General features: G+C 56.7%; 7 protein-coding genes across 7 annotated transcripts; 2 read left to right on the top strand and 5 right to left on the bottom strand.

The window, feature by feature from the left end:
* Positions 1 to 639: 639 nt before the first annotated feature.
* Positions 640 to 2,008, bottom strand: J3D65DRAFT_444106 (uncharacterized protein). Its single transcript, XM_066796272.1, has one exon. It carries the CDS (start codon positions 1,785 to 1,787, stop codon positions 1,059 to 1,061), a length of 729 nt encoding a protein of 242 aa, XP_066653911.1. The 5' UTR covers positions 1,788 to 2,008; the 3' UTR covers positions 640 to 1,058.
* Positions 1,771 to 3,677, bottom strand: J3D65DRAFT_699682 (uncharacterized protein; the record flags this gene model as incomplete). Its single annotated transcript, XM_066804066.1, has 3 exons — positions 1,771 to 2,438; positions 2,494 to 3,132; positions 3,647 to 3,677. 3 exons carry the CDS (start codon positions 3,675 to 3,677, stop codon positions 2,230 to 2,232), a joined length of 879 nt encoding a protein of 292 aa, XP_066653910.1. The 3' UTR covers positions 1,771 to 2,229.
* A 40-nt stretch (positions 3,678 to 3,717) lies between these two features.
* J3D65DRAFT_630381 (SDA1-domain-containing protein) lies at positions 3,718 to 6,329 on the bottom strand. The gene is made up of 5 exons (XM_066800827.1): positions 6,238 to 6,329; positions 6,154 to 6,189; positions 5,817 to 6,104; positions 5,289 to 5,763; positions 3,718 to 5,241 (listed from the first exon to the last, which is right to left on the bottom strand). Exons 1-5 carry the CDS (start codon positions 6,282 to 6,284, stop codon positions 3,814 to 3,816), a joined length of 2,274 nt encoding a protein of 757 aa, XP_066653909.1. The 5' UTR covers positions 6,285 to 6,329; the 3' UTR covers positions 3,718 to 3,813.
* A 5,245-nt stretch (positions 6,330 to 11,574) lies between these two features.
* J3D65DRAFT_604592 (uncharacterized protein) lies at positions 11,575 to 12,546 on the bottom strand (the record flags this gene model as incomplete). Its single annotated transcript, XM_066798284.1, has 2 exons — positions 11,575 to 11,988; positions 12,124 to 12,546. 2 exons carry the CDS (start codon positions 12,544 to 12,546, stop codon positions 11,575 to 11,577), a joined length of 837 nt encoding a protein of 278 aa, XP_066653908.1.
* Positions 12,547 to 12,589: 43 nt separating this feature from the next.
* Positions 12,590 to 13,670, bottom strand: J3D65DRAFT_444037 (uncharacterized protein). Its single transcript, XM_066796271.1, has one exon. The coding sequence runs from the start codon at positions 13,484 to 13,486 to the stop codon at positions 12,920 to 12,922; it is 567 nt and encodes a 188-aa protein (XP_066653907.1). The 5' UTR covers positions 13,487 to 13,670; the 3' UTR covers positions 12,590 to 12,919.
* Positions 13,671 to 13,902: 232 nt separating this feature from the next.
* J3D65DRAFT_669287 (uncharacterized protein) lies at positions 13,903 to 16,792 on the top strand (the record flags this gene model as incomplete). Its single annotated transcript, XM_066803182.1, has 4 exons — positions 13,903 to 14,255; positions 14,317 to 14,783; positions 15,182 to 16,513; positions 16,719 to 16,792. The coding sequence occupies 4 exons, from the start codon at positions 13,903 to 13,905 to the stop codon at positions 16,790 to 16,792; spliced, it is 2,226 nt and encodes a 741-aa protein (XP_066653906.1).
* A 764-nt stretch (positions 16,793 to 17,556) lies between these two features.
* On the top strand, positions 17,557 to 18,435 carry J3D65DRAFT_604590 (acyl-CoA N-acyltransferase; the record flags this gene model as incomplete). Its single annotated transcript, XM_066798283.1, has 1 exon — positions 17,557 to 18,435. The coding sequence occupies one exon, from the start codon at positions 17,557 to 17,559 to the stop codon at positions 18,433 to 18,435; it is 879 nt and encodes a 292-aa protein (XP_066653905.1).
* Positions 18,436 to 21,511: the final 3,076 nt, after the last annotated feature.

Here is a 21,511-nt window from a genome sequence, read left to right as displayed (position 1 = left end):
AGCACAAGGAGCAGCGCATGTGCGCGCGCCCAGACCTCGCGGGTTGAGCTGGGCTGCCTGGTTGGTCGGTTGGTTGGTTTTTTGGGCCGAGCTGAGCCAAGCGGCTTGTTTGGTTGGATATTTTGCAGACCGGCTGAGGTCGACGGACGGCACGAATGCACGACGATTCAAGAAGACTTACTTCCCGTGCATCTAGACATGGTTGTCGCGCCATCATCATCGTGTTCTCAATGCGTCGAAGCGGCAAACGTGATTCTGCTATAATCCCTCCTCTCCCCTGCCGCCCCCCTTTCCCTCCTAGGTAGGCTATTTTGTTTGCGCTGCGCTGCGCTGCGCAGTACAAGCACCCCAAAAGGTCTCGGAGACACCGCACCCTAGTGCCCTCTCCCTCTCATCTCGAGTCATCAAAGTCTCGGCTTGTCTACCTTAGCTTACATGTGGCGGCAGTCACACTCAGCCAGCCCAACAAGTCAGCCCAAAGCCAACCCGACCCACTTGCCAGGCCGGCAGAAGGTCAGTAGATGATTTTATTGATTTTGGGCGTTGGGGAGGAGTTTTTAAAGTTGAAGAGGAGGACGAGGAGGGTATCCACCCCTTCGGACGTTGGAGCTGGGGTTGCTGGTTGGCCTTCTTTGACTATCGTTGCCGGTGGCTGGGGAGTATAGCCTAAGCAGCCAGGCAGGCAAGAAGGTATTAAGACCTTGTTTACTTTCGCGACCCGAGCAAAGGATGGAAAATATATGCTTTTCCCTAGAAAGCACCGAAGGATAGGTTAGCTACCTAAAATACAGATCTAATATCCTCCCAAGACCCGACCCTGTTGCGGTTGCGCGCTCCCAACACGCACTGAAGCCTCATGTACCCCTCCCGCCGCTTGTGCACTTAGTGTCGCGCCAGAGACAGAGCCAGAGCCAGGGGAGCTCGAGACTACATGCCTACGCAGGCACCCGGACGCCAGTGCAGCGTCTTGTGTACACTGTACAGTACCGTACAGCGCCGGACATGACATGACAGGGCAAGGCGGGGCGATTCAAGACAATAAAGGACGCTACCGCACGTCATGGGGAGTCATCTGTAGGTTGAGGAGACATAGAAAGCATGCAGCGCCATATCAGAGGTGCGGTAGAGCGGGCCAGATTATTCTGTTCTTGATGCTGAAGATGGGGTAGCAGGGACGCATACGCAGCAGCAGAATGCAATTGGCGCTTTGTAGTTAGGTCCATGTACTCAGCTACCCACTGATCCATTCTCCTTCCAGAGGACTTCTGTAGTGAGGGTAGCGGTGTGGTGGTGTCATCCTTGCCACCCCACGCCGTACGCGCAAACACTGTTGCAAATGACAGGGCTCTCGCACTCAAGTTGACAAGCCTAAAGCTCCATCTCTGCCAGGAGTGTGCTTGAAGAGCCATGACAGCAGCATGCAGCGTTCGGCAGACAGGCAGGCATGGCCGCGATCGAGCGTTGGGGGAGGGTTGAACAGGACGACGCGCGGCCAGTGGATACATGTACGCGACAGTGGACGGAGCGTGGCGTGGGGGAACAGGGCGCCGATGGACTACACTAGCCAGTGCAGCGCTCTTCATTTCTCTTGGCAAGACGAGTGGGTAGTGGTGGACATGTGTTGGAAACCTCGAGGTTTGAATGTATCCATGTTGTGTGATCTTATTTGTCTTCGTCTTTGATGTCTGATTCATCGTAGAGCCGATGCGCCTCCTGGCCTGACCCAACCATCCTTTTTGCCCTTCTTTTCCACTCTTCTGAATGGTTGCTTTCCTTCTCAAATTCATATTGGATGAAAGGAACAGAAACGAGGGATATGGCGGCCCCAAGAGGTGGCAGGTCTCGGGACGTGCCCGTGCTGATGAAAGACTCCTCCCAGTCGCACTTTCAGTAATTTGGTGATGAATGCTTCCTATACCCAGCCACAGAGCCAAGAGCTGCCCTTTGTTTCAACACACACTGGAGAAGCGAAGGGAAAAGAATCAGGCAGGATGGAGCAGCAACTCCGCCTGGCTGCGCCATCCTGTGCGGCAGCGGGATCATGCACAGATTCGTCTGTGCTCCGCTCCGGTGGCAGTCAGACATGTCCTCGTGTCTCGCTTTCTGAGAGGAGCCGAATAATTCATGCGCGTGGACAGCTGGGCGTCCGTGCAAACAGCCTGGCTGTTTCATATCCATCTGCTCCGTGCGGGGAAGGTGCCAATGAGGGCGTGGATGAACGTGCATTCATTACTCTCCCTTCTCCGCACTCTTGTAGTACTCTTCATCCTCGGCGCGCAGAGATTCTTCGAGCTCTTGACCAAAGAGGAGATTGAAGACGACGACAAAGTATACATCGCCCGTGGTTCTGTTTTTGAAGACCCACCGCAAAGTGTGCGTCTTGTCGTCGATGTATCGAAGCACGCCGAGCGAGAAGCCGGGCAGCCTGAGGGCGAATTCTGCACATCAAAGTCAGCCAGTTTCATGACAGTCGCAACCGCAGCATCGACTCACTGTTGAAATCCAAATAAGGGTTGAAGAAGTCACCCTGATATGCCCTGCCCTCTTCAAACACAAACGCCTCTCTATGCTCCCGATCTAGAAACCACTTGCGCCTCTTGTCTGCATCTTCGGGAACCCCCAGCCCCTTCCGGACTTGTTCGCCATCGCCATCGCCACCCTCGGCCAGTGCGGGCGACTCGCGAATGTCGGGGACGTCACCGTGCTGCCCGACCTTGTCGCCCACGCGCAGCACGAACCAGCAGCTCAGTGCGGGGCCGTACAACCATGGCTCGTCGGCATAAGCATCACACTCGATGCCCGGGTCGATGAAGCGCTTGACAATGCCAAAGGCGTAGTTGAAGCCCGGCGGCAGGCGATCGCGGACCGGGTGGTCAAAGTCGGGCCCCCACACGCAGTCGGCGCTTGGCAAATCGACCTTGGGTACGAAGCTGAACGAGATGCTGTAGCGGTCGCGAGAGTGGGCTGGGTCGTCAAAGTAGGGCGTCGAGGCGGGTGATGTCAGCGGCAGGCCAGTGTAATCCCGGATGCGCGTCTTGACCTTGACGCGCACGAATTCGTTTTCGAAGCTGAGGGTGTCGTCGCCGTTGACATTGACCAGGCGGTGGGTCGAACGGTCGTACGAGGGGCCGGCTGTGACGCGCAGCTTGTACTTGGAGGTGAGGGCGTTGGGGCCATCGTCTTCGGCGGAGGCGTCCCTGCGTCGCTGGCGGGGAACCTGGCGGGGGTGGGGCTGTTCCGCCGTTTCTGGCTTCGACGGCGAAGGTGTCGACTCGGAATCCTGGTAGAGGGAGCTTGGAGGCGTATCGTATTCCTCGGTGCCAGAGGTATCGCTGCTGAGGTCCTGGGGCGTTTCTGTTTCCGAGACGGTGGGTTTCGACTTTTTGATCTTTGCGCTGGCCTTGGCCTTGGATCGCGAGAGGACGTCCTTCACTTTGGAGGCCATGACGGATGTGCGTGCAGTCGGGTCGAAAGGATGGGTGACGATCAGGAACAGCCGCTGGGATAGATGATATATGACAACGGCGATTGGCAGGAAGGCGGTTCACATGTCGACGAGATATCTTGAGGAAGCAACGACCACAAATGCCGTCATGGCAAGCTCAGTTCGCCCGACCGATTGCACGCATCCATGTAAGCCACATACGGCCAGCTAGATGTTGCCCAATCCCCGGCATCTGGGGAGCCGACGACATTGGTACGGTGGCCCAGCCACACCGGAAAACCAATCAAGGTAAGCTAAGTAGCTTCATGTTTGGGATCGAGGGTATCATTATCGAAACTTTCTACCAGTTGCTTTTTGCACCACCAAGCCTAGTGTCCCTTGTTGCCCCGTTTGCCGCCACGCTTCTGCCTGTCAATGTGACCACGCAGCACCTTTTGCGTGTCTGTCAAACTACGCTTGCCCTTGAACTTGGCCTTGCCCAGCGTCATCAAAAAGTTCTTTTGACGCGCCTTCTCCTTGTTGGTTGTGCTCTTGCCCTCGGCCATCTTCTTTTCCTTGCGCTTGGCCGTCGTCGATTGGTGCTTGTCTTCGCGGTCTGCCTTTGCCATGGCAATCTTTTCTTCCTTGGTCTTGCGCGCGGCTAGCCTCGCCGGTAGCTCGATTTCTTCCGCTGTCAGAGGGTCCTCTGCATGACGCGCGGCTGCAGCGGCCGCGGCGTTTTGACGGCGATGAGCCGGCAGCTGGGCGTTGACTTGAGCTTGCATACGAAGCTCCTGCAGCTTCTGCAAGTCGGCCGGTGTCAGAATACGCGTCGTTGCAAGCTTTAGCGCCGCGTCTTCTTTTTCCTTGGCCTCCTGTGCGGCCTTTTGCTCGGCCTGCTGCTCGTCTGCTGGCCCCTGGTCCTTTGCAGCTTCGTGCTCCTTCTTGGCCTTTTTAGCTGGTCTTTCATCGTCTTCGCTGTCGCTAATGACAATGTCGTCTCCATCGGCCTCGACGTTAATCCAACCGCCGGAATCGTCGCTGGCTTCAGACTCGACGTCCCAGTTCTTCCAGTCTTCATCCTCGGCTTCGTCTTCGTCGTCAGCGCCATCTGGGTCCAAGCCCTTTTCGATCCTCTTCTTCCGCCTCTCCTCCTCTTTCCACTGCTCGAGCAATTCCAAGCCCTCTATCCCTCCAGCAGCAGCTTCACCGTATCGCTGTTCTTTCCTGTCTCCCGAGCGCAGACCCATGGCTGCCTCTTTACCCCTGTCCCTCTTCTTCAGCATTTCTGCGCCAACCTCCCTGTAGAGACTGAGGAGGCCCTTGGCCGCCATCATCACACCCTTGTCTTTACTCTTTCGGTACATGACCAAATCTTGCAAAAGTGTCTCGTTCATGGCGAGCGGCTGACGGACGCATATTTCGCGAATCGAGTTGAGACCCGCGGCTGCTACTTCTGAAGCTGCAGCTTCGGAAACGAACTCGTTTGCAATTTTCAGCATCAGAGGTTCAAGGGCATCCGGAGGTACCAGAGCATGCGTGGCTTGGGCAAGCGCGGCCAAAAACGAGGTGACGGATGGTTGTTTCGGCGTCAGGAACTTGAGAAAGTAGGAATAGAGGCTTATGATGGTCAGTTGATGAAGACCGACCAGGCGAGTCACCAGATTCAAAACAAGCAGCTTCTGCTCGAGGTTGAGTTTTGACTTTTGGTTCTGGAGATGTCTGTAGAAAAGCGCCTCCGCAAAGCCCTGCGGATCGTGCAAAAGATGCAGCGCAGAAAAGTTGAGCGGGTGCGGTGCCTTCTTCTTGCGTTCTTTCTGCAAGCTGTCAGCTCAATTCCAATGCGTGATGAGATGCTCCATACCCTCTTGACATTGGCTGCTGCCTTTTTCAGCTCTTTCTCCTTCTTCTTGGTCTTTTTGTTGATTCCGGCCTGGTGCTTGAGCTTGGAGATGTCGACGCCGTCCTCTGCGTCGCTGTCATCATCTGCGGCCTCTTCCCTCTCCTTGTCTCCGCCGAGGAAGAAACGCACGCCGCCAATGATGACCTTTTCGTTCTCGGATAGAGAAGCTTCTTTCATAATCTCTACAGCCCTAGCATCCGTCCAAATTTGCCTCTTCCACAGCTCGCGCGTAAGCTTCACAGCCCAGAGACCCTTGGGCGATGTTCGGTCTGATGTCAAGAGGTTGAAAAGAACGGTTTGCATGGTGCGGTTGAGACGGTGGTTTGTCGACTTTGCGTTGGAGGAGCGGAGGTCGGAGAGGATTTTCGTGAAGAGCAATTCCCTGAGGGACTTGCTTGGAGTGGTGACGAGGATTGGAAAGAGGGCATTGATGAGACTTGAGAGTTGTTAGAAGTTGCGCCACAGGTCTCCAGTTGGCAGACTTCTCACCGAGCCGAGTCAATGACTTCCTTGTTGCGCAACAGAACCAACGCTCCCACGAGCTTGTCGCGAAGTTCAGACTCCAATAAGGCATGGTGGTTGGAGAGCAAGTCTATGAGTTGTGCCGGAAATTCATTCGTCTGCTTGGGGTAGCAATCGGCTACATGGGAGACGAAGTCGATCTGGTCGCGCAGCTTGACAAGAGCGTTGTCGTCGTGGGACGAAGGATCGTGCATGAAGACCTCGAAGAGGACCTGATACTGGCGATACTGAGCCTGGAAGTCATCTTCGTACGAGCTGCTATGTGTTAGTACAGTTGTGGTGAATGTCTGAACACAGTGTTTACCTCGGATCGCGTCGAATCTTGTGTTGAAGGTTGGCACTGCGACACGTTAGTTGTGGGAGCGAAATGGGAGAGTTGAGAGCGTACAGATCTGCCTCGACCTTTTCGAGGGCGCCGACCTTGCGTTTGCCCATTTTGCTGCTGAACTGAGGTTGATCGAGTCTGCCGGGCAGCTTTTTGGCGCAAGTTAGGGAAATCAAAATTGTTGGAGAGCCGACGACTTTGCGCAAAAGTTTTGCCGCGACTCACCGCCTGATCTACGGCAGGGATTGACCGAGGGCCACAGACGCAAGGGACTTTCGACAACCTGAAGCCAATCATCATCCTTCCGGTCACATCTCACTGTCGGCCATCAATGGAACCATCGAAATGGACGACTGCTGACTGGTGCTGGGACTGATCCACCACCCACCCCACACCTGCTTCGTGGTCCAACTCACGCGACGAGTGAGTGATATCCTTGAGCACCCGGAGCATTCAACTATCGTCAAACTCCTCTCCTATCATATCGTCGACACTGTCGTTCGAGGAAGAGCCGCTCTAAACGAAAACTTGACACTCATTTGAGGGCAGACTCACGACAAAAACGACTCCTACGGTAGGATGTGCTCACAGTGTCTGTTCCCCTCATTGCATGAACGAAAACAGGTAGTTTATCTCGGTTGGCCAAACACGTCGACACAGCTCGCATCCGTGGAGGACAAGACAACACCAAGCCCAGGCTTACAAAACTTTTGCCGCCGTCGCTGAGCCCAAGACGCACTCATGGTTTTGTGCCTAATTTCCGAAGTCCTCAGTGTCCCAGTCCCAGTCTGACCGAGCTATCACGAGGCTTTTAACGACCAACGTCTCTTGGAGAGCTAACTGCTATTCGAGCACCTGCTATTCGAGCACCGAGGCATCCCTTCTTCACACAGCGCGCCATGCACATCAATCCAAATCTCAATCACCGCGCCGCGATGCTTACAGAGCGTTTCCACGTTTACTCATCGAGGCCTTTCCAAAAGCCGGGAGCTGCGTCCGAGCGTCTTCCTCCTCAGCACCTACCATCAACAAGGACATGCCCACTCTGTCGCGTTTCTGCGCTGCCTCGAATCTCGCGCCAGGCAAGCCAGTCTCGCGGTACAATGGTGGCAAAAACCCAGGCCTCCAGCCCCGAGACGCCGCGGCCGCCTGGACGACGACGTTAGACAACGACAACCAGCAAGATGGACCATGTGGGTAGCGGTGAGAAGCAGCATCGCTCGCGTCGAAACTCGCGACAGGCCAGATGAGCATGAAGCGGCAGCGTCGTCCTCATGCGGCTAAGCTTCGCCTCAAGATGCGATCAGACCAGTCCAATCCAAGTAATGCGCGCTACAGATCAGGGCTCAATGCTCCCATGCACGCAGACCATTCCCATCCGTGCGAGACATGGCAGTAGAATCCCAAAGCTGACTGGATGTGGTCGAAGGGACAGCTCCATGACGAGGGCTCTTCCTCATCCGAACCTACTTGCCGGTATGGTAGGCAGAGAGGATTGATGGGCGTTTGGTCTCCTCTCGTTGGAGTGCCTACCGCTCAACGAGAGATTCCGAACCGGGCAGCCGGCCTTCATGACGTACAGCGTCGCCACCAGCCCACACCTGTCCTCCACGGAACGACCTGTCATACGCAACAGTAGTGGGCAACCGTCTCATCCCCACGCTCAACAACCGGTTCACGCCTCTATCCGTCTCCGCTGTAGCTCTTTCCTCTCACCATCTCATCCCATCAATCAATGTACATCCACCTTGCCACTGCCATCTCAAGTCCTTTCGGCCTCCCACGCACGCACCCATTGGAACTGCACGCCCCGAAGGCAGACACAGATTCGGCGCGCTAGCAGTCAACAAAGTTGGGAAAGTAGATGGGTAAAAGGGTGGATCCGCACAACCAGTGGCCAATAGGTGGTGCGAGAGCAGTAAATCCAAGCCTCACCAACGGAGCTCACGGCCGCGACCGACGCACAAGCGACGATCCGAGGACCCATCAGAGGGACCCCTAGGCCCCCCAGGTTCTGGCAGGGGTAAGCGGGCCAAGACAGCGACCAGGCGTGAAGAAGGGCACAGCAGGGGATGCTTCGACGCCCCCTGTCCAAACTTAGAGCGCGGAACGGTGCAGATGCGAAGGGGACGCCTGTCGATGATGGCCTTGCCGGACTGCCGGACGGCCAGTCGTCGGACGCAGACGGCGGTCTGTGGCATTGCATGCTTGCTCACTCGCTCATTGCTGGACACCGGTGCGGAATCATGGGAAAGTGCAATTCCGATGCTTTGCGGTGGTGGCTCGCTTCTGCACTTTTCGTTGACCGGATTGGCAGATTTTGACTGCGACTCGGCTCCGCTGCTGTTGTTGGCAGGCAGGCAACGCCGATGCAGGACGTTGACGAGACCGGACGGACGAGACGACAGAGGAGAGATGAGACGGAGGAAGCACAAAGGTCGGAAGTCGGACTTGGGCACGCGAGCTTCGTTGAACAAGCAGTCCACTCTTTCTTTGGAGCAAGGCGCAAATCTCATGGAGATGGCATGGAGATGAGGAAAGCGAACCGAGCGATGTTCATCCCATCAACCTCACACACGGACCCCGTCGGTCCTCTCTCACGGCTGGCCTCTGCTGCTGCCCGCGCACCTATTCCGCACTCTCCTACTCGTCGTCCTTGTTCCGTCGTCCGTCCGAGCGAGCGTTGCTAGCGTCCTTGGATTGCCCGTCTTGCGGGCTCGTTCCGTACCGGTGTCGTTCTGCCGCTGTCTCTGAACTTTTCGCCATCCACCGAGACACTTCTTGGCCGGCAATGATATGCGTCTTGAGGCTAGCCAGACCACCGTCGACCGAACGACCTACCTAGTACAAAAACCTCATATGAGGGCTGCGTCTGCCGACGTTTTGGCGGTGGCAAGGAAGCGCAGTGCAACGCAGCGCAGCGCAACGCGATGCACGACCCAGCGCGTACCCGGACCAACGCATTTATTTGCGGACGGGAATATGGAGGTCTGATAGATAGCAGAGACGCGCGGTTACGCGTTTACGCGTCCTACCACGGTCGTCAACATTCGCCAGCTGTTCACCACTCAACGGCTGCTCCTTTCGGACGCAAGATGTAGAGCCGCAAGTGCTCTAACCGGTAAGCTCGAGTGGAGGCAGTGAAATTGACAGACCACACCGCATCGTGAAAGAGATTTTGGTGGCTTGCTGATCGCGCGTCGGAGGGCTCGTCGCGCAGTTGCGTCGTTGAGAGGCAGATGCAGCCAGGCGTCCAGCCAGCCTAGCTGCGAGGAGCGGTGTCGACAGGCAAGGCAGGTCGAGGCAGGTCTGTCTGTCTGTCTGGAGGCCTCTCTCCGCCTTACCTTCCACCGTACATCGCGGGCACTTGAACAACGCAAGCAACAATGAGGCGAACAGCCCCCTGTCAGAGGAAGATGGTGAAAGAGTAGAAAGTGACGATGACGCTGTGGACGACGACGATCTATCTCTCAGGGCGACTGTAGATGAGACGACAAGGCGACAAGGCACGCACGATGTGCTTTCAGCGGACCACACGCTAAAGGGTATCTGGGCAAGTAATCGACATCAATGACATCAATGGCGGCGGACGACGACGTCGCTGTCGTGAGTGAGCAGCGAATGATGGTGAGGCGAGCGGCTGCATGGGCGACGGGGTACTGAGTCGAGACGCGCGCGTGTCGAGTCAGAGGCAGAGGTGAGGCGAAATGGACGACAATCACGATCTCGCTGGGGGCAGACTGGATGGGACTGGGCGATTGATAGACTTTGACGATGAGCGGGGTAGGTGTGTATTTGATGTGAGGTCTGGACACGTTTGTGTGTTGTCATGTAGATATTGCATGTATGCGCAGACAGCAGCCGCTGAAGGGGCGGATCAATCAGGGGAGTCTTGCCCGTGCGTTGGACCTCCTGTTCATCCATCGCACGTTGCGTAGGCTTCTGATCAGACGGTAGGAGTGCTGAGAGGTACACCTGGGCAGAAAACAAGCTCGACCTACTCTTCCCAAAGTGAAGGAAGAAATAGGCACAGCAACCACTCACGCCCTCTCCCTCCCTCCCTCCCTACATAACTCTCCCTACTCGACCAATCCGCTCACCTCGGTCATCTCATTGGCAATAAAGCCAACAAACAAAAAAATTAGAAGGCAAGACAAACGCACAATGACGCAGCTGCATGACGCAGCGCAGCAAAAGATAGGAAAACGACGGGAGAGGACAGGAATTGAGTTTGGGCGTTTTGCGGGGGGCAGCGCCGATCCATGACGGACAGCGTTGCGTTGATGCGGTGCGCTGACTCGGGAGAGTTGGGTTGGATGGGGTTGGGTTTGCGGTTTTGGGTTGGTTCGTCGCGTGCGGGATTGGATTGGATTGGATTGGTGCATTACCTACGAGACGAGGCAGATTGGATGAAGGGCACGCGAGTTGCAAGCGTGCGGACAGATGGATAGATAGATAGCTGTTCATATACAGTCGAGTATCTTCAGTAACGTTCTGCTGGTGTACGTGTATGTAGTAACACAAGAGACATCAAGCCGAGCATCGACAAAATCAAAACAGGCCACGCAGTACGCAGAGTAGATGAGAAAGTCATTGTCCATATGCATCCACGCAGCGCGTGCGTGCAGCGGAGCTCATTAGAAAAAGGCGGTGGAAAACTACTCCGCGTAGCCAGCAAACTCCGACGCAAGTATTCGAGACAGATGGAAACAATCTCTTGACGAGACGAAAACAAAAAGTATAAACGCCGCCAGCCATGTGTGTAGACGCCAATTCCAGTAAAAAACAATCAGCAAAGACTCGAGTATGTGTGTGCGTGCGTGTGTTCTCGTGGAACAAAGCGATTCGTGGCGGCCGTGAACAAGGTCAAGCAGAGAGAGAAAACAAATGGTGGTATCGGCGACCTCGGCCAGGTCTGCAGTCGAAGAGGCAGAGAAGAGAGCCAAAGCAAGGCGAATCTAAACGGTACAACGACAATATGGAGACATTGACGAATAAAGCGCGAGCTAGCAGGGGGAATTGGAGAACAAGTAATCAAAGCAAGCGCTAGAACGCAGCAAGTTGGTAAGCAAGCGGCTTTAGGAAGCCCCTCTTACGCGCGAACGGAAAGGGCGCGCGCGCAATTGGGTGGGCCGGAGAACGAGGCAAAATAGTACAGGTCGACGGTCGGTGGAGAAGAACCCGGGAGCGCGCAATACTGAAGGGCCGAGCGAAGAGCCGTAGCGGTGTTCGTGGAGAAGGAGGCGGCGCAAGGGAGAGGGGAGTTTGGCATTGGCGGTCCCAGGATAGGCCAACTGTCGCGTGCCAGACTGCCCGTAATCGGTGCAAGGTCGGACCACTGAGGCAAACGGGTAACTCAGGCGACGGCCATTAGCAAAGAGAATCGGCAAGGTCCGCCATTTAGAACGTGCTCCAGTTCCAGTCCCGGGGCACGCTGCCCACATAGCTGCCGACCTTGAAGGATGGCGCCTGCGCCACGGAGCTGCCTCGCGGCTGGGGAAGTTGGAGACCCTGCGGCTCTGCGTGCCCTGTCTGTGCGGTGGTGCCCATGGACGAGTCGCTTTGCGAGCTGGCCGAGCTGCTCCGGCTCTTGCGCGTGTGCTCCCACTGCCGGTACGCCGACCAGCAATTGTCGCACGCGCGCGACGGGGTGCCGTCCGGGTGGAACAGGGCGTCCTGGTCGAGGTTGATTTCGTGCGAGCTGTGCTCGTAGCAGAAGATGTCGCCACAGCGTCGGCAGTGATGACGTCGGCAGAGCAGCGAAAATGGGCGGCTGCAGCCCTTGAAGTTGCACTTGACCGTCTCCTCGTTGGACTAATGGCACACGTTAGCTGGTTGAACTCGTGGTTTGAATCATGCATTCACATGCGGCTCGCGCTGCCAAGGCCAAATAGGCAATGGCGCCATTCAAGGCGCGTCGAGTCCCGCAAGCAAACAAAGGTTACGCACCTTCCAGTGATTTCTCGACGGAGGACCGGTGACGGGCCCAAGGATGATGCCCTCGTCGGTCGAGATTCTGTCAATCTCGGAGTACGACGTGCTGAAGCTGTCGACTGTGCCGCGCCTCGAGCCGTCGATCGACTCATCGGTGGGCGAAGACAGAACCGAACTCCTCGGAGGGGAGGACCGTTGGGGACGCTCGGTTGGTCGCAGAGCAGCCGGGATGTAAAGAGGGCTCTTGGGCTTGCGCAGCTGGCGCGTGTGCAGGGCGAGGTGGTTTGGAACCTGGGTGGGCGAAATGTCGGCGGGCGTCGCAGTGCCAGAGTGCGGCGGCGAAGTGTAGGGGTTGTACTGAACGCCGCCACGGAAAGAGTGGTGTTGGTTGTGCCAGGCGCTGGGCATGGCCGAGGGTCTCGAGATTCCGGTGGCCATTGTGGAGAGAAAAAGCAGCGGAAGGTCAAAGAAGGGCGAGGCGTGGCGTTGTGCAGATGGCGGGAAATTACGGGCGTAGTCCTAGGGCGACGGGTGGTGGCGTGTCGGATAGAGGTGTGGTTGAGTTGGCGAAATTGGATGATGGTATGGCAGAGAGAGTCGAGCGAAGGCGGGCTCAAGTAGGGCGAGGTGAGGTGAGGTGAGGTGGGTTGGAGGCAGAGATGTCTTGTAGCGGTCTGGGGGATTGGTGATAAGGTGGTGATTGGGCGAGGGGACAGGCGCCGGGGGAGCACAAGGAAGACGCGGTGTAGGGGACGGATATGCAGGTGTCGAGCCGGTGTCTATGGCGGCGGGCAGAAGGGCGAAGTTGGGTCTAATAAGGCTCGATGCGAGTAATGGCAGAGTCGAGGAGAGAGGCTGACGATGGGGATGCGCACCGAGAGCAGACCCGAGCCCTCACTAAGGGGACCGGCGCTATTGGCCGGCCTCCCCTGCGCTGCGCTGCGCTGCACTCGACTGCGCTGCCCTTGGCTATGCTACCCTGCCCGACCGTGGGTACGTCCGCTCCTCTTGTCTGCTCTCGCCTGCTCTCCTCCCCGCCCTCGCGCAGGCTCAACGGGATTCCGCTGACGGGGCCAGGGCTGGGTTGGCTTGGGGGGGTTGGCGGCAACGGTGCTGGAGTGGATTGGCCTGGACAGGTGCAAATGCTGTGAGGGCGAGGCTGAGGGTGACGGGAGGGTGAGGACGCTGAGGGAGAGTCGATAGGCGGCCACCCCAGGCATCCCAAAGCGAATAACGGCAATGGCTTGGCTTGCGTCGCTAGCTCCGGCCCACTGCCCCCCCAGCCAATGGCAGCCATTCCCTTATCGTCCGTCTCTGATTGGCCCGTCGACCGGCAGAGGCAAGGCAGAGGCAGAGGCAGCCCAAACACTGCAAACATGCCCAGTCTCTTGGTTGCAACCACGGCCCTCAGGTCGCTTTTCCTTTTGCCGTCGGCATGTCGGACCTCAACCCATCCCCAAACCGTCTCGTCTCGTCTCGTCTCGTCTTGTGAAAACGCGGGGAACGGCCGATAGTCCCAATGTGTCAACCACCGCCCATACAAAGGCGCGACTGCTATGCTCCCCCCCCCCCCCCCCCCCCCCGCCTTATGCCGCCTCCACACGACAGAAATTCCAGAATGCGCCTGCCTGCGAACCATTGCATCTTGACGCCCTGCCTGCACTGTTCTCCTACTCCTTCTCCTCCTCCTTCTCCTTCTCTGCCGTCTATCTCTGTCCCACCACCACATCCTGTTTTCCAACATTTCTCCTCGATAGTGCCCGCATTCCTTGACATCTCCTGTTTGTCCTTCCCATGGACCGCTACCCCTACTCCAAAGTTCGCGACAGCCCTTTGCCGCCACTCCCTGCCGACGACCCTCTGTCCCCGCAGCAATGGATGACCCTCATGGCTGTCGCCGACGCCATCATTCCTTCGATTGAACCAGTCGCCAATGTCGACAAGGAGAACCAGCTGGGCCAATTCACCGCCCTGACCCGCGTGCGACAGCTCGCCGGCCCCTCAGTCCCTCCAGAACTGCCCGCTGAGTTCCTGGCCGAATGCCCCTCGTACACTCCAGGTTTCCGCCAAAACATCCATCGCGCTCTGGCCGACTACATGCCCTCCGACGTGCGCAAACTGCTCGTCTTTGTCCTCAGCAGCTTGGAGTCAGTCGCTGTTGCGCCGTCTAGTCTCAACCACGCCGCGTCGCGCTGACAGCTCAAACAGAACTCGCGCCGGTGCTCTGCTATTGACTGGCTATGCCGCCCCATTCACCTCCCAGCCTCTGCATGTCCGAGAGGCCATCTTCAAGGCCTGGTCCACGGCCAGGATCTCTCAATTTCGAATGCTCCACATGCTGCTCACCATGCTCGTCAGACAAAACTGGACAATGACAAGCCCCACGCTTCCTCAAGTCTTGGGCTTCCCGCGAATTCCCGTCAACTACGCCCTAGGCAGAGATTTCGAATATGAATTCATCCAGTTCCCCCAAGGCACGGGCCCTGACGTCATCGAGACAGACGTCGTCGTCGTTGGTAGCGGTTGCGGCGCAGGGGTGTGCGCAAAGAATCTGGCAGAGGCCGGCCAACGCGTCATTGTTGCCGAAAAGTCCTACTATTGGCCCCCGGAACACCTGCCCATGAAGGAATCAGAGGGATGGGGGCACTTGTATATGAATGGCGGCATCATGACATGTAAGTCCTTTTTTCCAAACCACCTCATTCCGGCAAGATAGCAGGCAGCTCTGCACCAGCACTTGGTTCGAAAAGCCGTGGCACAACAAAACAGGAGAATGGCCAAGGGCGAAAGGGAGCATTTCCGATCCCCTTGACATCTGGTACCTGGAAGCGATTGACACGGAGCACGCAACCGTCTCCACGCGGAAAACGGCAACCCTGTGTGCCACGGCTTTGGGCAACAAGCCTTGGGGCCCAGCCTTGACAGGGGGGCTTCAACGGTCAGCCCTTCTCTAACCAACATGTCAAGGGATGCGCGACCAATCATTGAACATGTGCCATTTCTGACGTTCTCACCCATCTTCGAAGCGGGGCTTCGGTCCAATGGAAGCAACACTGATGCTAACTCTGGGTAGCTGATGAAAGCGCCATCACCGTTGTTGCCGGCCAGACATTTGGCGGTGGCGGCGTCGTCAACTGGTCCGCCTCGCTTCAGACCCAAGGCTACGTTCGGGAGGAATGGGCCGCCCAAGGTTTGCCCCTCTTTACGTCGGCTGAATTCCAGGACTCTTTGGACAGAGTCTGCGATCGCATGGGCGTGTCGGCCGAGTACATTCGGCACAATCCAACGAATCAGGCCTTGCTGGAAGGCGCACGAAGGCTGGGCTGGGCTCACCGAGCAGTGCCGCAGAACACTGCGGGATCAGAGCACTATTGCGGTCAATGCGGCCTGGGATGCTCGTCTTGCGAGAAACAAGGCCCCTCGGTATCCTTTTTGCCAGATGCTGCCAAGGCTGGAGCAAATTTTGTCGAAGGCTTCGACGTCAGAGAGGTGCTTTTTCAAGTCAAAAAAGAAAAGAGAATCGCAACTGGTGTGCGCGGAGTCTGGACTTCTCGAGATGAGCGCGGAGGAGTGTCGGGATACAAGCGGAGGGTAAGGGAGGTCATCATCCGCGCCAAGCGCGTCGTCGTCTCGGGCGGCACTATGCAGTCACCGCTGCTCCTGATGCGTTCTGGAGTCAAGAATCCAAACGTTGGCCGGAACCTTCATCTTCACCCCGTTGCCTTTGCGGGAGCGGTGTACAGAGAAAAGGTGAACCCGTGGGAAGGCGGCATCCTGACCGCCGTTGTCAATGAATTCGAAAATCTTGACGGTCATGGCCATGGGGCGAAGCTCGAAGCCGTCAATATGCTGCCGTCAATCTGGCTCGCTTTCCCGCCGACGACCAGCGGTCTGGACTACAAGATGTTTGTTCCGAACATGAAGCACATGGTCGGTTACATATCCCTCGCGCGAGACCGCGACTCTGGACGCGTGTATCCGGATCCGGTAGACGGTCGCTGCCGCGTCTCGTACGCCCCGTCCAAATTCGACCAGCGGCACATCCTCGAGGGCATCATCGGACTAGCCAAGACTCAGTACGCGGCTGGCGCTCTCGAAATCATCGCCATGATCCCCGGCGTCCCTCGCTTCAAGCGCACCGAGGTTGAGACGGACAATGACACGGAGGGCATCAACGACAAGAAGTTCCAGGAGTGGCTGAAGCTGGTGAGAAAGAAGGGGTTCCCGTCTCCTGAGATGATGTTCTTGAGCGCGCACCAAATGGGGACGTGTCGAATGGGTTCGACGCCCAGGCAGAGCGTTGTGGACCAAAACGGTCAAGTCTGGGGCACCGAGGGCCTGTATGTTGCCGACGCAAGCGTGTTTCCGAGCGCGAGTGGAGTCAACCCGATGGTGACGACAATGGGTAAGTGGTTTTGTCGTGTTTCAAGTATCAAGGCGTTGGCTGCTGCAAGTCTACGAGCTGCAAAAATCTGCAGGCTCAGGTGACTCTGTTGGCGCTGGGCCGCGCTGCGATCTGGTCATTCGCCATTCGGCCATGGTGGTGATGCGGCTTTTTTCCCCTTTGACACAAAATGACGTCGGAATGTGTTGAGGCTGACTATTTATAGGCATCGCAGACTGGATATCACGGACCTTGGCGGCGAGCATGGCGACCAAAGAGCGCGAGATGGCAAGACTGTAGCAAAAAGTTGGACGAGAAAATCTTGCATGGCGAACGTGACTGGTCGAGGGAGGGGTGGCGAGGTTTCACGCGGCATGAGGCGGTGTTGAGGTGAGAATGTGACGAAACGACATGATACACGATGGAGCGAATTGTTTGTTTACGGCCAGATTTGCGGAGCTCAATGTCTGAGATGCGACAATTGCAACGACCGACGACGTACCTGCATGGCCAAGTGGGATGGTGAAGGTGCATCACGAGAATGGGCATGTCTTAGCTGACCAACGGCAGCGCAGTGGCAAAGAGGAGCGAGCATGCAGTTGTTTGCCCAACCTATTATAGGTGGTAGGTATGCTTCTATACATGTGTGTGTGTGTGCATGCATTTGGCGTCCGACGGCGGCCGAAACACGTCACAACTTCATGCTCCTCTCAGGTCTACAGTATCGACTACTCCGCCTCTTCGCCTAACTCGGCAGGCGCGTGCAGTCAGCCTGACGTACCACCTGCAGCGGCTCTCAGGGTCCTGAGGTGTGCGGGTGCTGGACCTGGACCTGGACCTGGACCATGCTCCCCGCACGCCCTACCGGGTCGTTCACCTGCACGACATGCCAATAAATTCACTCCACTCCTCGACCTCTCTCTCCATTTTCGCTTTCGCCTTTTTGCCCGAATCCAGCAAACACGATCCTCTCGTCTGCATGAGTCACAGTTCGCGACTTTTAAAAAGAAAAAAACACCTCTCACTCCGCCAACACCATCGTCACTGTCCCGCCCGCCGTCGCCATGTCGCAATTCATCTCTTTTCTTCCGCCCACGGCGACCATAACGAATTACGACGGCACCCGGCATGCCTCGGAGCAGACGGCCGCCGACATCCCGCAGACGTTCAAAGACGCCATGACGGTGCGCGAGCGCGTCTTCGTCGAAGAGCAAAACATCGCGCTGGAGAACGAGTTCGACGCCGACGACGCCCGCAGCTTCCACTGGGTCGTCTACGCCTCGGTCGGCGCGACAGGCACCACCAACGGCTTCAAGCCCGGCGCAAACGGAGACTCGACGTCAACAACATCATCAACAACGACAACAACGGCAGCGGGAGCGGACGCGCAGGAGGAGCGGCGCCGCAGCGATCCGTCTGCCCACCGCGTCGCCGTCGGCACCGTCCGCCTCGTACCCCCGCCGCACCCGCCGCACCCCGCGCCATCCGACGGCCACGCCCTCGACAACTCACTCGCCGCGCCCGCCACGATTGGCGCCGCCGCTGCCAACGCCAACGCCAACGGCACAGCCTCATCCAACGGCCACAGCCACACCACGACCGCCGTCGCACCGCCATACATCAAGCTGGGCCGCCTCGCCATCCTTTCGCCATACCGCAAGCTGGGCCTCGCGCGGCTGCTGGTGCGCACGGCGCTGGATTGGGCCGCGCAGCACCCGCACCTGCTGTGCCCGCCGCCGTCGCCCGAGGCCGTCGAGCTGGCCAAGGTCGAGGGCCGCGACGGCGCGCTGGGCAGCTGGGACGGCCGCGTCCTGGCGCACGCGCAGATCCACCTGGAGAAGTTTTACGGCTCGTTTGGCTTCGTCCGCGACGAGGACATGGGCGTGTGGGACGAGGAGGGCATTGATCATATTGGCATGTGGCTGCAGCTGAAGTTGAGGTGAAGAGGAGGGTTGGGGAGATGTAGATTTCTCTTTTCTTTTCTTCTTTCCCTTTCCGTTTTGCTCTTTTTCTCTTTTTCGTTACGTCTTGTCGGGAACGGAGGGCGGAGTCGCCTCTATTTGAGATATCCCCGGCAGCTTTTCCGCGCGCCATGTTTTTCTTGCCACTTTCTCCTTCTCCTCCTCTTTCTTACCCCCTTCTTCCCGTCCCCCTCAATTTCACGACCAACCCCTCTCATCACAGATAGACTTCCCCCTCCACCGCCACAAAAATCACAAACAAATTCTCTTCCCCTAGTCGCTGCATTACAGTAGACAAATAGGCATAACAGTCACACAGTCTTGGCAACATGTGGCTACATTCAATAGAATGCGCAATTGAGAACAACGCCTTGATCAAATCGCATTGGCTGCCACTGAGCTGGAAGGGAGGTTTTGTCTGAGCATCTGGTCTTGTGAGTGAGGGACGGTTGTGGAGTAATGGGTCGTGTCTGCTCGCTTTCCTTTCCACTGCACCAAAGTAGGCTCAGCGACGCTACTCATCGCCATTGAAGCAGCAGTAGTAAAGTCCACTGCTTTATGCTTAATTAGAGCAAAAAACGTAGACACTAGAGGTCTAGAGAGCTACAGAAGTAGGCATACTGTACATAGACTGCTCAAATGCTTCCAATCAAGTGGCCAAGGCAGTTTGGTCATCTGAGACTGCTTGACGCCGTGTCGTGTGAGCGGCGTGCGCGCACATGGCTGCTGCTGTGCTCGCAGTTCCCTCTGTCGCCCCATTTCCTCGCGCGGGTTTGGGGCTACGTGGCTTGGTGAGGCGGGCGTGGTGGGTGTAGTTCACAGGGGCCCGCCTGCCTTTGGGGAGGAGTGGAGAAAGCGGAAAAGCCGCTGTCGGATCTGTTTGCTCCACCTTTCTCTCTTCGTTTCTTCGCTCCCTTGGAGCAGATTTTAAGAGTGGGTGGGCATGGAACTGTTGTTTAAGATGGCAACGATGAAGAGGCAAAAAGGGGGAACGGAGTCAGTTAGTTTAGCAGTTTAGGTAGTTATACAGAGAAGATGGCTTGTTGGCAAGATGCAGCGTTCCTGTTGATAGGAAACGACTAAAATGAACACAATGAACGGGTGAGCATATTGGCAAAAGAGAAAAGGGATGGACTAGGTTCGTGTCCTCGAGAGAATTCTGAGCTCATGGTGGGTGCGTTTGCAGCGCGTCGAGAAGACCAAGCGTAGTCTCGTATTCCAGGGAGCGTTCGATGAAGTCGCACTGACACAACGAAGAGCGTCGGGTTGGATAGAGAAAATGATTGGTCTGATAGTAAAAGACCAGGTACAAGAAAAGACTCAACCTCCAATCACCGCGCTCACTTTACGCAGCCACCAACCATTTCTCGCGACATTTCAACCTAGGATCATCCACGAGTTGCTCTATCAACCGAGGAATTACGACCAACCCGACCCATCAAGCGCAGCCACTTTTCGGCCGTACTCGTTCTCGCGCTCGTCATGACAACAACAACAACGGCCAAAAACCGGCAATCTCTTCCAATGCGTCGGCTGCCATCCATGTTCCGCCCCTCCACGAGCGTGCCGTTGAACCCACGGCAGACGGCAACATCGATACCGAGCAACTGCAGCGCAACCGCACATCATATCGGCAACGGCAACAGCCGCAAGCGTTGCATAGTCGACTCCCTCCACCCGTGTCTCCATCCGCCGCATCTTGACCCAAACGGGCTGCACCGCAATCAACATGGCGCAAAGCCATTGGCGACGTCGACTGGCTCTTTCGTAACGCGTCCAGGGCAGGCATGGCAGGGAAGGGGTTTGTCCACGTGGAGCTCGCATGCATGGTGCCTGCCCAGGCGCGGGAGCCGGCGTCAGGGACGAATTATGTTAGATGGATGGCGCAACGGTTCCACGCGAGCGCAAGACGAGTAATTGACTGCCTGGGGAACAAGAGGATGCGGGCGGCGCGGAGAAGACAGGATCCGAGCAATGTCGCTTACGAAGTTTTGGCTGCTCATCGTTCATCGCTAGGGTCGTGCACTTCTTTCTTTGGAGGACGAAGCTTACCGATGACAGTTGCAGGTCGTGCTCAGTAGGGCTGCTGATGCTACTTGGAAGGAAGTCTTTCTGTTTGGAGCAATTATTCCACGGCATGCGACTGTCAGTCAGCGCTCACCAATCCAAACGCTGCTGCGAAACTTGCCTGTGCTGGGTCATGTGCTGAATGAAACTGATTCAGAGTGCCAGTATAATTGTTTCGAGCGTTGAAGCCTTCCGGCATGCCGACGATTGCCGCTGCAAGGATCGACTGCCGGCGCAGATCTGTGGTATATTGAGTTTTTGAGCTTGGTCTGCCCAAAGCTGACTCTGCGGCGAAAGCTTCTTATTGTTCATTGATCTTGCGCTGCGAGCCTATTGAGATGATTGGAGGTCCATTTTGAGGACGATTTTCGCAACACAACTGCGGCGTTTTTTGTTAGCTGAAGCCTTGGCGGGAGCTAGAGCGAGTTGAACTACAGCAACGCCATGGTTCCGGACTAAGCTGCTCAATCTGGAAGATTCGACGCGATTGTATTGCTGATTTTGGGATTCTGCGCCCTTGCTGGCAAAGAGCGCCGGGATGTGTACACATCCATGTTTGATATGCATCGAATTTTTGCGGAACAAATTGAGACCGTTTCAACGAGGATCAGGGACGCGAGCCTGTCTGCAACTGGCTTTGAATCTGGGAAATCATCCAGTCCTTGTAGACGTTTCCCCATTGGATCGTAAGTAGTGCGTCTCCGGTCCGATGGCAACAATTCAGAACCCGAACAATTCAAAACCCGATACACCGTGTGCGCAACAGCACTTCAGTGTCGCACTCTTGCGATAGAATTGGGACTGTTTGTCCAAGCCCACGAGAAGTCCGGCAGACTCCGAATAGACAAACAATGATACCTCGAGCATGATGATATCATTTGACGGTGGGATCTGTTGCGAGTAAGCGGATCTCGCAAAGGGGAAGTTGTGGCTGATGCATTTGCAGAAAAGACAGGATAAGCCTCAGATCTCTCCTTTCCATTGGGTCAAT

The sequence above is a fragment of the Phyllosticta citribraziliensis genome (assembly GCF_038025025.1).
Source record: "Phyllosticta citribraziliensis strain CPC 17464 chromosome Unknown J3D65scaffold_8, whole genome shotgun sequence".
Lineage (NCBI taxonomy): Eukaryota > Fungi > Ascomycota > Dothideomycetes > Botryosphaeriales > Phyllostictaceae > Phyllosticta > Phyllosticta citribraziliensis.
The sequence above is the reverse complement of the archived record's forward strand: the minus strand, read 5'-3'. Positions and strand labels throughout refer to the sequence as shown.